Consider the following 15,035-nt stretch of genomic DNA (forward strand, 5'->3'; position numbering starts at 1 on the left):
TTTTAGTGAACTCCAACTGTGTACATGTCTAAAGATTAATATGAATATCTCACGATATATAAATGCAGAAGAATCTCAATTTTTCTTAATCCTAAAAATATTATAATGTTCATAAGTAACGCAATATTATGTAGAGAAAATGACATAGGTACGGAATATAATAAATGACTATCATTTTTAGGTTAGGTCCGGTCTGGACAGTTATTACTTTGACAGATCGTGAGAAGTGGTTTGACGTTTCAGATTTTATGACTTTTGGCGGTCAGAAAATGGTTTGAAGTTTGCTGGTACAGTGAACTAAACGTTAAATCTTAAACTATTCCGGTTTAGCTGGAACGCCTAAATTTATGTTGTCATGCAGCATGGTAGATAATTTAGTAAAATTTGAGGCTAACATTAAATTGTTACAAAAAGTTTTGAAAATAGAATTATTGGTCTATTCTCACCCCATTTCACGTAGATATTGCTTCTGTTTGTGGTATTTTTTGGCTGTAAGTAGTTTTTTTATAGACAGTAGGCTTAGGTACCTTGTATTAACTACCTAAAAAGGATTAATTTTTAATATATTTTATATAATCATAAATATAATAATAAATGATGTATAAAACACCATTTTTAAATAAACTTACGTGATTTGACAAAAGATTTATATACCTACTCAATACTGTCTCAAAATATCTGTTTTAGCAATCGCCAATAACTCGAATCTACTCCGCAATCAATAAAGGAAACAAGTTTGACCGAATTATAATATAATAGTTTTTTATGAAGTTTCAAAGATGCCTTACAAATTGAAACCTTCAATATAAGACGGCATCAAGGGAAGAAAACGGCACATATACCTACGTACAATTGAACGTACCTGATGTATTGGCCTGTAATCTGAATACGAACAACCTTGATGAGGATCTTCATCGTCATATAATGAGTGTGATATATCTTCAATAATCTCGCGCTTGATGACAGCTGGTTGATTATCGGATGTTTTATCAGAGAGGGCCGCCATAAGGTACTGAAAAAAGTATTATTATATTTTCTAAACACTCACTTCACTTCAGTTCACGTTAAGTCAGAACGATGTATAATAATTAAATTTAACATGGATTAGTAGATAATCTAACCTATATCACAGCAGTATCATGGCTGTCAAATTGTAAAAACATGTATTTTTTTGAAAAAAAGTTCAATATCACCTTATGTTCATACATAGTTTGTAAAAAAGCCACTGTTTATAGTATTAAACCAATCATTGTTATTCTCAATCTAATGTTATTTTAAAATAATTTAGTTTCCAAAAACTAACCTCGAAATTGCAACTTGAAACGTCCGCATTCTCTTGCGTTACAATAGTGCGAGGGTCCGGGTTGCTTGGATGGATAGTCAGCGTGTCAAACAAAGGCTCGCCTTCTAGTATATCGGAGTGTACTCCATCCCATTCTTGCTTTACATCCATGTTAAGTGTAAATATGGCAGGAACAACGTGACAGACAGGTTACATTCAGGGTAATGTTAGAAAAGTGTGGCCACAATACTGAAAAGTGTTTACCGTCGAAACTAATATTTTTAATAGATACAACCACTAACTTGACACGGTGACACACTTCAATAATAATTATATATATTTTGTTGTCAAAACAAAACAATGAAGCGAAAATGATTAACAGCATTTTCTCAATCATAACGAGATTAGCGCATCTCGGTATTCAAATGGCAAAAGGGCCCATCTGCATTTTTTCTGTTTTCAAGTTTTCTTCTACAGACGTTGTTAAATACAATATTAATCATCATCGCGGCAAAAAGACATATCTGTCAGTGAAATACAAACAAAATGCTACCCGTATTTTGAGCCAGGCACTCGGACATTGGGTGTGATTTGCACCATCCACGGATAGACATTACAAGGCAAAGTCAAAAAACATGGCCCTTTGACAATGTCTTATTTGTTATACTTACTTGATCCTTGACTGAATGGGTAGGCATTAAAGTGTCCTTACTTTATTGTATTAATAGATTTAAGGTTGAAAATAACAGTGTAGATATTGAGATAAATCCCGGGTCCTGTGGCTAGCACAGGATGTTGGTAGGACCCGGGATTCACAAAAATTAAATAATAAGTAATTAACCTTTCCCTTACCATGGTAAAAAAATTACGCCCGTTCCCATGCCGTCCACTCAGTGGACCGCTAGAAATTTGGCATTTTAAGGCATTTTAAAAGCTAATTGATTGCTTCAAAAGGTAAAGTATGTTTTTAAATACTATTTAGTCATCGTTTAACATGTTATTCTGTGTATATCACATGCAATTATCTTATAATCGTGTATAATAATCGGACATCAATAAATGTACGTCATAACCAAACCACGGTGTGTCTCGATCTGTTTTAAATGAAACAACGAACACACGCTGTCATTTCACGGAGAGTGGGGATGGCTAATTCATCCGAAGCGGACGAGGGTGTTGTAAGGTAGAATAACACTTGTGCAGGCGTTCGTTATTACGTTCGCCACATAAAATAATAGATACCTAGCATATTATGAAATAATATTGGCTTCGATATATTTTAATGAACACATTAAGTTTTATTGCTTACATTTTGTCCAATATATAGTGGACAAAAACATATATCTAAATATATATCAAACTCAAAATTTTATGAAAACCTTTTTAGGGCTTCTGAAACTAGGCGCTTCACTTGAAGAGTTAAAAAATACCAACAACATGACGTGTAATAATAATATGTATTTTATATTTAACGAAAAGAGAAGTATGAATGAAAAAGTGTGCACAAAATTGTAGGATTGCCCAAAGCGTACCGAAACTATTATGGTTTTATTTCGGCCTGGGTTTATCTGATTTTTAAAAACTATATAACACCATATTATGTAAATTATTGTAGTATTAGTTCAATAAAAACAAATAGGTACGTATGACTCACAATGCACTATTTATGTCGGATCTTAACAGTCTACCTCCACACTTCACCACTGAGAAATAATATAATAGTATATTATTATGTATATACCTACATCAGATTGAGTATGATAATATTTATTTATATAATAATATTATTTGGTAAGTACTTATGAAATTAGAATGATTCAGTAATCTTAATATGAATTTCTTGTACCTACATACAATCCACCGATATTATGGACATATTATTATATATAGTTAATAATAATATATAATATTATAACACAATATCATGTAAACACAACAGGTTCACTATGATTATTTATTTACATATTAGGTATGTAAGTAGGTACCTACTTTATAATTTTATTATTGGTACTTGTAAAATTAAAAAATAAAAATGCTGCAAACACTATAAAATATTTTTTGCAACTGTGTGTCTACTTCATAAACCAAAGAAACTCCACGTGTACTACCTAGTTGCACTTAAATTGCATTTGCTGACTCATTATTATTTTCGGATTAAAGCTATTATTAGTGATTTACGACGACAATACAATTTATTACGGTTCAACCATGGACCAACAAAATAATGTCTCATTTATAATCTTTTATAATTAAAAAAAACTAATATAGGTAGGTATTAGTAATATCGTCAAAAAAAGGATATTTTAGAATATCGTATTAACCGCACCGCACCGCAATTTACAAAGCTACAGTTAACTATAGATACAAATATATTATTATTGATGCTAGTCATTAGAACATACCTACATTTTCTGTAGCTGTCTGATTTCAATGCAGGGTATTTATTTAAACGGGTTTAATATTTGGGTTTGAATACAACATTTGAATGGGTAGGTACATCAATATTATGAAATTTATCGCATTGTATTATTTTCCTAAAATTCTAAAACAGAATGAAATAATATTACCCTTGCCAATATTTAACATACTGCATTGCCTAATATGATAATAGTATAAACATGTAGAACATGTGAATACGCCACGCCACATGCTGTGCTGTTTTTATTTAGCCCGCTCGAGAATTTTTTTCAATTGCCTATGTCCCACAAACTGATGTAATCTTTACAAACCTTGTAGCAAGGGTCTGTATTCTAAATCCGGGAAAAAAGGTTTTATGACTTGACTAGACAATGGTCAATAGCATTGGATCCTTTTCGTTAATTGTTTATGAATAAACGCCACATGTAGCGAAGTTAACACGGTAAAATGAACACTAATAACATTGCGTTAAGGGTTGCTTTGGCGTTTATCGTCAGATGTATTTGAACAATGTATACTTCAAGGTTCGATATATTATGGGAGGCTATAACTGATTGCATTATTCACAGAATTATGTTGAACAAAGACATACATTTCTATCTCTGACTAACAAATGACATTTTAAAATAGTGTCTCATGTTTACATTACTATTATGCGCGTTTCTCTAACGTATATCTTTCTAGATAGCCCTATCACTGTCTTATCAAAATATTGATTAGACTTTCGAAAAATGATTAATTTTACATATAAAACATTCAATTCAACCACCTATATATTTTTCTTTTTATGCCTAAATATTTTATCTACAAATAGCTAAAAGTAGACGTTTATATACATAATAATAAGTGGGGTATCTATGATTTAAGGTCATTTCTAAACTGCGAGACCATCGTGGCAACGGGAGTGTTAAAAAGTCTTTCTTTGTTGAACACGTGGCTTTATATTTTCAACGGTTATTTTTACAAAGAAACTTAAGTTTAACAGTAGGTATTCAAATTAATCTTATATTGTTACGTTCCTAATGTTAATTATTATAACCTTTTTTTTATTTATTTAAAGCCTCAATGGAGGCTTATTCAGCTGTTACATTATATACATGTTTATAACAGATTTTTTTCAATAGATTACAGTAAGATAAATAATAACAATAATAATATTTAAACATCAATAGAACATTTGTTAAGGAACAATTTTATAATAAAAAGACCTCAATATTGGGCTCGGTCAAAAACAACTCGATATCTAGAGACAACAACTGATACCCCTTTATCAACCTTGGAACTAGCACTTTTCTTTGTTTGTCATAGAGTGGACATTGCCAAATAACGTGATTGAGGTCTTCATTGGCATTTCCACATAGACATTTTGGACTGTTAACTATCCCTATGCGATAAAGGGATGATGCAAGACTGTAGTGATCCGCTCTGCAGCGATTCACGGTAACAATGATTTCTCGGTCAAGCCCTTTATTGGCATATCAAGGTTTTGCTTTACCACTGTAATATTCGGTAAAATACTTTTTACCTTTTGTTTGGCCTTGTTCTTTTACAAATATTTCTGTTTTGGTTTTACCTATATTTTTGAAAGAATAAACAAAGTCTGTATATATCGTCGTTGCGCCTGCAAAATCCGACAAACATTTTTTTGCGAAAATTTGTATTTTACGCTATTTGATAGAACAACACACAGCGGATAGGCCTGTAAAACCCGTTTTCTAATATCAAAGCTAGTTTAGAAAAATTCAAAACAAGCTATGTATTTTCATTTAAAAAATGGCTTCAAAATACTCTATGAAGAGTCCGTTCACATATCGCATTTTAAACTAAAGGAAAAAAACTTTTTATTGCGCCTGTTAATGACACATACCGGAGTTTGCGTGCCGAGTCTTGCTTCAGAACGCGCGTTTTATGGTCAGTCTTGTTGTGATTTGCAGCCAGGGAACTCATATCTTTTCTGAAGCTATAAAAACAATGTGAATTTACACAGAACCGAAAAAAATTGACAAGTCTAAGTTTGAACAATTACAATCCCTAAAGTTATATATGCATCGAGATTATCATTTCTTTTACGATAATCTCAAATACTAATTTTGTTAATTACTTAGGTACCTACCTACTTACCTTTTTTTATTTAAAAAAAAATATAACAATAGCTATAAGAATAAAGTTTAGTTTACTAGTAGGTAGGCATTATGACTGTTTATTAATACGCATTATTAAGAGGTTGATTTGTTTTGTTAAAATGTAAATGTAAATAAAATTAATATTGTATTATTATGTATCTTGTGTTGCTTAAGAATATTACTTGGTTTGTAATACTAGTTACCTTTTTTTTCTTATTTCGATAAATAAAACGTCATTTGTCAAATTTGTTTAATTATTTATCCATCCTACTCTGAACACATATTTTTATTCCCCCTTCACTTGATAATTACTTATTTATATGTCAAATTTTGGTTGGGAAGATAAAGGTTTGTTCAAAACAGACTATTGGCTTTGTTAAAGATGTTTTACGCATAAAGTCAAACATCGTTAAATTATGGAATTATCATTGTAAAAACCCGGTGTAAAATGCGCTGTCTAAAATACACGTACTTACAATCCGTGCTGCCCCAACCACAAAGCGGATTAAAAGACCCAAATAAAATCAGCTATGTGTCTTTCAGCCACAAAAAAAAATATTACGACCAAAGTGCTAAATATTGTATTATAAAATATCATTTATACTGAATCCGAAGTAAGGATCTAATTTTCGGTTGACTTTTTTTAAAAAAACGTGAGTCATTGTTGAATAAATCAGTTTTTTCCTTCTCCTGAACAGTTGTGTTTTTTTACATAGCGGATTTTGCAAACGCGGCGACGATATTATTTTTAAAATATAAGTGCAAACTATAAGGCGATCATATAATATGTACTCCCGATTTTTGGCAATTATTAGGTTGCACTATTGGACACAGGAAGGAGTAGTACACTTCTGCGGACGCGTCAGAGAACACACTATCCCGTTATGACTACTCACCACTACTCACTTCGGTCATGCTTCATTCGGGGATTGGCCTCCTGGCGTGGTTTATAGTGTTTTAAGAGATTTATTATTAATATCGTGTTCGTTCAATCTTGGAAAAACATAGGTTTAATGTAGAAAATATTAGTGCAAAAATACTTTTATTAATTTATTTAAGTAAAAAAATACAAGTTTGATTAAAATAACATAACATTGCTTTGACAATGACTACAATACATACTTATAATGAAATTCACAAACATTTCGAGTTTCTATCAATTGCTATACATTTGCGAATGTGTTTGTTTTAAAATTCCACGATAAAATTAAAACATAGTACCTACTTACATACAAAAAATTCGGCACTGAAACAAGTGCGTGCCTATACATCCTTGGCATTGGCGGACGCTACTCGCGTGCCAGGACTTCAGTGGCGTCTAACTGGTTTTAAAAAAAAGGATTGATTATTTTTCTAATATTATTACAATAACGCGCGTGTTTGAAGATGTACCTAACCGAAAAAAAATAATTTGTTTAAAAACGGTACATGTTCAAACACGTGTGTTACTATGATCTTAATCCCTACTTTATTTATCGTTTGTCAATTGATGGCAACGACCGTATGTTGTAGCTTAACCACTGGGGAATGCCAAAAGAAATGGCGTATTTCAAAAAATTACTACCTTATTCTTAGGTCAATAATTATTATAAAGCAATCATTATTCGTAGGATGTTTATCAAACGTGAATGGTCAAAGACATAGGTTATAATTAGTATCATTAGAATTATCTTCAAATGTGTTAATCTTGCCCATTTTTTGTATAATAAAATGCCTAATTCTTTTCAAATTTGGGATCACAGAGATTATCAATATATTTTTTTATCGTAAATAATTCACTATAATAATGTCAACATAAATTATACTGATGGTTTTATAAATGCGTTTAAAAAATATTGAATGGAAAAAATCTTAACACAACTGCACATTTATGTATTGAAATATGACTATATTCTAAAACATTAGAGCGATAGGCTAAAAAGAATCCTATTTTATGTAACAAAAATAATTTATGCAGTCATCAAATGTTTAAAATAAATATAAAGGATAATAAGGATTCAAATGTATATACATAGATTATCTACAACGTTTAAGGAATGTCCAGGGCTGTGCTCTGAAAATACAATGAAAGCTCTATTTTGACCTACGCTGAGCATATGGGCCGTTAAGACAACTAGATGTCGAGCATTTATATGAACACAGAATGCATTGATACAGTTTTTCACCAGTATGTATAAATTTATGTCCTAAAATCATTAGATGAGGAGCATCTATATAAAAATGCATTGCATTTATAAGGTTTTTCACCAGTATGTGTAATTTTATGTCTCTTAAGATCACCAAGCTGCGAGCATATATATGAACATACTTTTACATTTATAAGGTTTTTCACCTGCATGTGTCATTTGATATAAGCAAGTACAAAGCATCTGTATATACATACATTGCATTCATAAGGTTTTTTATCTGTACGTAAGTGTCACTTAATTCTGTTTTGAGATTACCAAGCTGCGAGCATCTAAATGAACATCTTATTTATAAGATTTTTCACTAGTATGTCATTTTATGTTTTTAAAGATCACTAAGATGAGCATCTATTTAACATACATCATTACATTAAAAAGGTTTTTCACCAGTATGTGTGATTTTATGTTTCCTTAGACTACCAAGTCGCGAGAATCCATATGAACATACATTACATTTGTAAGGTTTTTCACCAGTATGTGTCATTTTATGTCTCTTAAGATCACTAAGTTGCGAGAATCTAAATGAACATGCATTGCATTGATAAGGTTTTTCACCAGTATGTGTCATTTTATGTTTCTTTAGATTACTAAGTTGTGAGAATCCATATGAACATACATTACATTTGTAAGGTTTTTCACCAGTATGTGTCATTTTATGTTTCTTAAGATTATTAAGTTGCGAGCATCTATATGAACATGCATTGCATTGATAAGGTTTTTCACCAGTATGTGTCATTTTATGTTTCTTTAGATTACCAAGTTGTGAGAATCCATATGAACATACATTGCATTTATAAGGTTTTTCACCAGAATGTGTAATTTTATGTATCTTAAGATCACCAAGTCGCGAACATCTATTTGGACATACATTGCATTTATAAGGTTTTTCACCAGTATGTGTCTCTTTATGTCTCTTAAGATCAGCAAGACGCGCGCATCTATATGAACATACACTGCATTTATAAGGTTTTTCACCCGTATGTGTCATTTTATGTGTTTTAAGATAACAAGATGTCGAGCATCTATATGAACATACATTGCATTTAAAGGGTTTTTCACCAGTATGTGTCATTTTATGTGTTTTAAGATGACCAAGTTGCGAGCATCTGTATGAACATACGTTGCATTTATAAGGTTTTTTACATGTACTTGTATTTTTATTTGCTTTAATATCACTGTGTTGAGAAAATACTACGATTTGATTTTGATCATCAATCACGTCCATGTGAGCAATTTTGTGAGTTTTTAGAGCACTTCTGCTACCAAAAACTGCGCTACAAATGCAGCAAATTAAATTACGTGAGAAATGGATTACTCTTCTCAGAATAAGTCGAAGTTCCTTCGGCGTATCTTGTTCTAAGATTTCTTTTTTAATGTCTTTCTCATCTATCGTGACTTCTGAATACTGCAACATTCTATACTGGATTCCACCATCTGAGGAGTGTTGACTGTCGCCTGTATCGTGATGCTTTGTGAAAAATCCCTTGGTAGAAACCTAGAAAAAAATTCAATATTATCAATTGTTATGTGTTATAATATTCCATTTGTTATTTTTTTTTCACTTTGCTTTTCAGCATCTGCAGACATTATTAAATAACGAAATGAGAGTAAAATGGCAAGAGTGTCGTTAGAGAGTATGCATAAGCCTGTGACACCAACACAAGAGCACTGACCTTCAGTTGGTGTTCGTGTAGGTGAAGTTTTGACGACATAACTGCATATTTCAGCCTTATAATAAATCCTGTCGCTAAATAAAAAGACGTTAACCACACATAACAAAACCAAAGTAAGAACCAATGTGTAAGTCCCGCAGTTCATACTGACCGGTTTAACAACTACTCAGGATGGGCTGTGGATGCAAAGATTTACGAATAAATTATACGTAAGTATTATAGATGTAGTATATAGGATTAATTAAATATATTTATAGGTATTACAGGTATGCATAACGAATTAATATGTTTTTAAATGTTTAATTGTATTATTAATATAAGATCACCGAGCAAATTTAATATGCCATTACTCAATGTATAGAATCGATTAAATTAATAATCGTTATATGATTGCCATTACATCATAATCAAATGACGCATCAGAATACGTAGTTGTTATATAGAATCGTGTAAAAAGCAGCATATTTTATTAATATGCAAATTTACGTAAATTTAATAATATAGTGCAAGCTCTCTTTGTTATAATTGCTATATAACTCCGTATGTCAGACAGAGCCAGCGCTCAGGCCAATTTTCCACGCACGTTTTGTTTAGAGTATAAGGTGCAGTGAGTGGAAAGAGAACACACTAGGTGGCCAATTTTATATAGATAAACCCCATACGAGTGAGCGAGATAATACCGTAATGCTAAAACAGAATTAATCAAAATTTCGTTGCGTAATAATTATTTGTGATGCCATGATTGATTTATATAAACATAGATATTTAAGGCGAACTTAATAATATATTAACTAATAGACTTAGATAATCTTAAGGGGGGACATGCTCGTCGAAGGTCAAAATTGAGTTTTTATTGTATTTTCAAACCATGATCCTGGACACGTTTTAAACGTTGTAGATAATCTATTTGTATAATTTTGAAGCCTTATTATCCTTTATAGTTATTTTAAACATTTGATGACTGCATAAAGTATTTTTGTTACATAAAATAGTATTCTTTTAAACCTCTCGCTCTAATGTTTTAGAATATAGTCATATTTCGGTACATAACTGTGCAGTGGTGTTAAGATTTTTTACATTTATTATTTTTTAAACGCATTTATAAAACCATTAGCATAATTTATTACGAGATAATTTTTGTAAAATATTCACGATAAAAAATTATATTGATAATCTCTGTGATCCCAAATTTGACAAGAATTAGACATTTTATTATTCAAAAAATCGGCAATTTTAACACATTTGAAGATGATTCTAAAGATAATTATTATAAGCTATGTCTTTGACCATTCAATTGTGATGAACATCTTATGAATAATGATTGCTTTATAATAATTATTGACCTAAGAATAAGGTAGTGTTTTTTTGAAATACGCCATTTCTTTTGTCATTCCCTAGTAGTTAAACTACAACATACGGCCGTAGTCATAAATTGACAAACTCTAATTAAAGTAGGGAGTAAAATTATGTTAACGCGCGTGTTTGAACATGTACCTAACTGAATTTGTTTAATTTTTTTTTAAACGGTACATGTTCAAACACGCGCGTTAATATCATTTTACTCCCTACTTCATTTATAGTTTGTCAATTTATGGCTACGGCCGTATGTTGTAGCTTAACTACTGGGGAATGACAAAAGAAATGGCGTATTTCAAAAAAACACTACCTTATTCTTAGGTCAATAATCATTATAAAGCAATCATTATTCATAAGATGTTTATCACACTTGAATGGTCAAAGACATAGCTTATAAAAATATCTTTAGAATCATCTTCAAATGTGTTAATCTTGCCGATTTTTTAATAATAAAATGCCTAATTCTTATCAAATTTGGGGTCACAGAGATTATCAATATAATTTTTTATCGTAAATATTTTACAAAAATTATCTCGTAATAAATTATGCTAATGGTTTTATAAATGCGTTTAAAAATTAATAAATGTAAAAAATTTTAACACCACTGCACAGTTATGTACCAAAATATGACTACATTCTAAAACATTAGAGCGAGAGGTTTAAAAGAATACTATTTTATGTAACAAAAATACTTCATGCAGTCATCAAATGTTTAAAATAACTATACAGGATATTAAAGCTTCAAAATTATATAAATAGATTATCTACAACGTTTAAGGAGTGTCCAGGATCATGGTTTGAAAATACAATAAAAACTCAATTTTGACCTTCGACGAGCATGTCCCCCCTTAAGTTTTTATAACTTTGTATTTATCCTTTAGACGAGTATGTCCGAACATAAAAAGAGATGAAAAATCATAGTTTGTAAAGCTCAAAAGTGGACGATATAACAATAAAGTTTAAACGCACATCCTTACAAGTCCAGTCGATGGGCTAAGGCAGGGGTAGGCAAACTACGGCTCGCGAGCCGCATGTGGCTTTTTGGGTATTGGCGTGCGGCTCTTTGCCAAATTTTTCTCCATTTGATATTGATACGAGCACTTTTGAAAAACAATTATATTGGTAAATCCACTAAGCAAATAGTTATGGAGCTCAAAATTTGTAGGTCTTGCCACCAAAATTGAGGATTTGGAGAGAGAACAATGCAATGGGGCGCTCTAAAAGATCTACATAAAGTAGATACTACGATTTTAATACATATTATGGAATAGCTTTCCGAACTCATATTCGAGTTTGCATAATAATATGTATGTAAACAATCATTTTTAAACATGAAAAATATAAATAGCATTTAAAGAAGCCAAATAATCGATGAGAAATTTTTGGAGTCGCGCCTGAAATTAAAAACTACAAGTTACATACCAAACATACACACTCTCCAAAGAAATGCAAGGAAGGTTATTGTTCACATTAGTTTTGAGGAATGCGTAAAAAATGTATGTAATTCATATTCTGTAAAAATTATATTTATAATGTCAACTATGTAATTAATTCATTTAAATAAATCATATTTATAAAAATATACGTATGGCTCTCAATTTTTTTTAACGTTATGCCACTCATATTTGGCTCTTTTGGTTCAAGAGTTTGCCGACCCCTGAGCTAAGGGATCATTATGTATGTAAACGATTAACTTCTCCTATTCAAGATGTAACTATTTGAGAGGTAAAACTTTATTCCGCGCAGCGTTTTTCTTCTTTTTCTGGTAAAACCTGATGGCCACGAGTACATCCTAATTGCATGTGCGGTTCTCCAAATTTCTAATTAGCGACTTTATATTATTCAGACTTTTATAAGTTAATAAAAATTAAATAAATAAATATATATAAATAAATTTGGACTTTATTACTACGAATTAGTTCCTATAATTATAAATAAAAACTATATATTTTGTTTACAGTTTTTCTAGGAACTATATTATACAATATATAAATTATATGTGACCTTGACCATGGAATAATAGTAGTGCCATTAACAATAAATATCGTTATACTGAACGTGAGTTTTATTCGTTAAAATAACTGTAGTGAAGCACCATCTTCGAGTGTTTTCACCATGTACTCCAAGATCCTCACATAGATGACCCCCAATTCACATATCTGAGCCAGTCGAATCTGGGTGACTGTCACCTGCCTAGCTTGAAGGCGAAACAAAGGTCACAAAAAATATTCAAATCTCATCAAACAACTTTGATCAATAGTATAAACAATATTTTAATATCATACTTCGAAATTCCACATTATTTAATAGAACACTCACTTCACGATACTAATTCATATTGGCGAAGGAATTGTGGGGTGTGGGTATGACTATTTGACAACGAAACTCAAAATAACTATATCCAGTGAAAACTTCTACGGTTTATTTCAATATTTCGTGATTTTGGAATATTATTATCAACTATCACTATAATTAATTTGTAAATTAAATTAATAACGTTTGGCTTGCCTGCTCTTGCGGCACATCCCGCTTTCGCCCATTAATTATTGGTATTTAATGAATGAATAGCTGTTTGAGGTTTTCCATAAATTTTTGATTGTATAAACTAAAGTATAGTAGGGTGAGGGGTGCAATCACTTATCCATACTAAAAATAAACGCTACATGCAAGGAGAAGTGGACAAAGAATATCTTACTTGAGAGATGAATTTTTATCCACTGCACATAACTACACTCGTTAAAGATGAAAAAGACAATCGACATTTTGTATTTTATGGCAGGTGAAATATTATAAATATGTACTACATTAAATCACCGATTCGTGATATTTAAACTCGATTCGCATGAAATACCATTACATCTCTGTTTTCAAGATTCCACAATGGAAAAAGAGTTTTATTTTTTGCTTAGATAGAACTTACGAAAGGGTTAATCGTCAAACCGACCTGTAATACTGCGCATTCTTTTTGACACGTATGATCAGTATTTAGACAGGCAAATCATGAAAAGAGTAATGATCGAACAGCGATTCAAAGATATGAATAATGAAAGAAATGAAAATATAATAAATTAATATTAAATTCACAGTCGGAAGCCAACAGCGGTGGAGTGAGGTTGTACAACTTCGCTTGCGTATTCGGGACGCTATTCGCATGGTTACTCGCGAACGGTTATAAATACGGGATACAACAAAAATAATATTGTTTGTAAATGAATTTGACAATAAACTCAACATGTGTGGTCCCATGTGATTTTGACAATCAGTGCCAGTGCTTGAGAAAAAGTGAAAAATATTTATTGTTGCACGGATAGTGCACTTTGTGCGGGGAGTGCGTCAAACGCTGTGAAGCGAGGGGTTGTCCACACGGTGTTTTGTTCACACTGTTGCGCGAATTCCAAGACCGCGTGAACGGCAAAAGCAATAAAATGGAAAACACCACGATGGAAGTGAATGAAACCAAAAAAACGAAGAAGAAAAGAAACGATGATGAAGAGGAAGTGGTTGGAGAAAAAGAAGAAGAATGGCAGACGGTGACCTCTGGAAAAAAACCCAGAAGAGACTCTGGGGTCACTCCAAAGGGAAACCAAAACATCGTCATGATAGCGACGGGAAGTAAAATTCCATTAAAATTGAAAATAGCGCAGATGCTGCATAAGGCAGGAGTAAAAGTACAGAAAATTTACAATAAAAATTTAAAGACGTACATCCAAGTAGAAGACGAAAAAGAAGCAGATAAAGTGAAACAAGCTGGAGAACTCAAAGATCTCGGTTTTGTGACCAAAGAGAATGACTCCTGCTCTTATGGAGTAATAAGAAAAGTCGATATTGATATGGACCTCCAAGAACTGCAAATGGAAATCAAAAGTGATGCAAAAGTAATCAACCTTAAGAGGTTGACAAGAAAAGGTGATACAGGAGAGCTGACAAAGACCTCGTCAGTCAGTATTAAATTTGGGGAGAAAATATTGCCGAGAACAATTTACATATATGGAGTCTC

General features: G+C 31.6%; 1 protein-coding gene across 1 annotated transcript in view; it reads right to left on the bottom strand.

The window, feature by feature from the left end:
- The window catches only part of LOC147063761 (uncharacterized), a 38,726-nt gene that overhangs the window by 19,167 nt on the left and 4,524 nt on the right, over nt 1-15,035 (bottom strand). Inside the window, exons 3-5 of the mRNA XM_085959329.1 lie at nt 9,431-9,504; nt 8,514-8,947; nt 6,300-6,307 (exon numbers count right to left, since the gene is read on the bottom strand). Of these exons, the coding sequence (XP_085815455.1) occupies nt 6,300-6,307; nt 8,514-8,947; nt 9,431-9,504 (516 nt within the window). The remainder of the gene's footprint in view (nt 1-6,299; nt 6,308-8,513; nt 8,948-9,430; nt 9,505-15,035) is intronic.

Source organism: Rhyacophila brunnea, unplaced genomic scaffold (assembly GCF_057557595.1).
Source record: "Rhyacophila brunnea isolate RB1 unplaced genomic scaffold, BYU_Rbru_1.0 scaffold_88, whole genome shotgun sequence".
NCBI classification, from domain to species: Eukaryota; Metazoa; Arthropoda; class Insecta; order Trichoptera; family Rhyacophilidae; genus Rhyacophila; species Rhyacophila brunnea.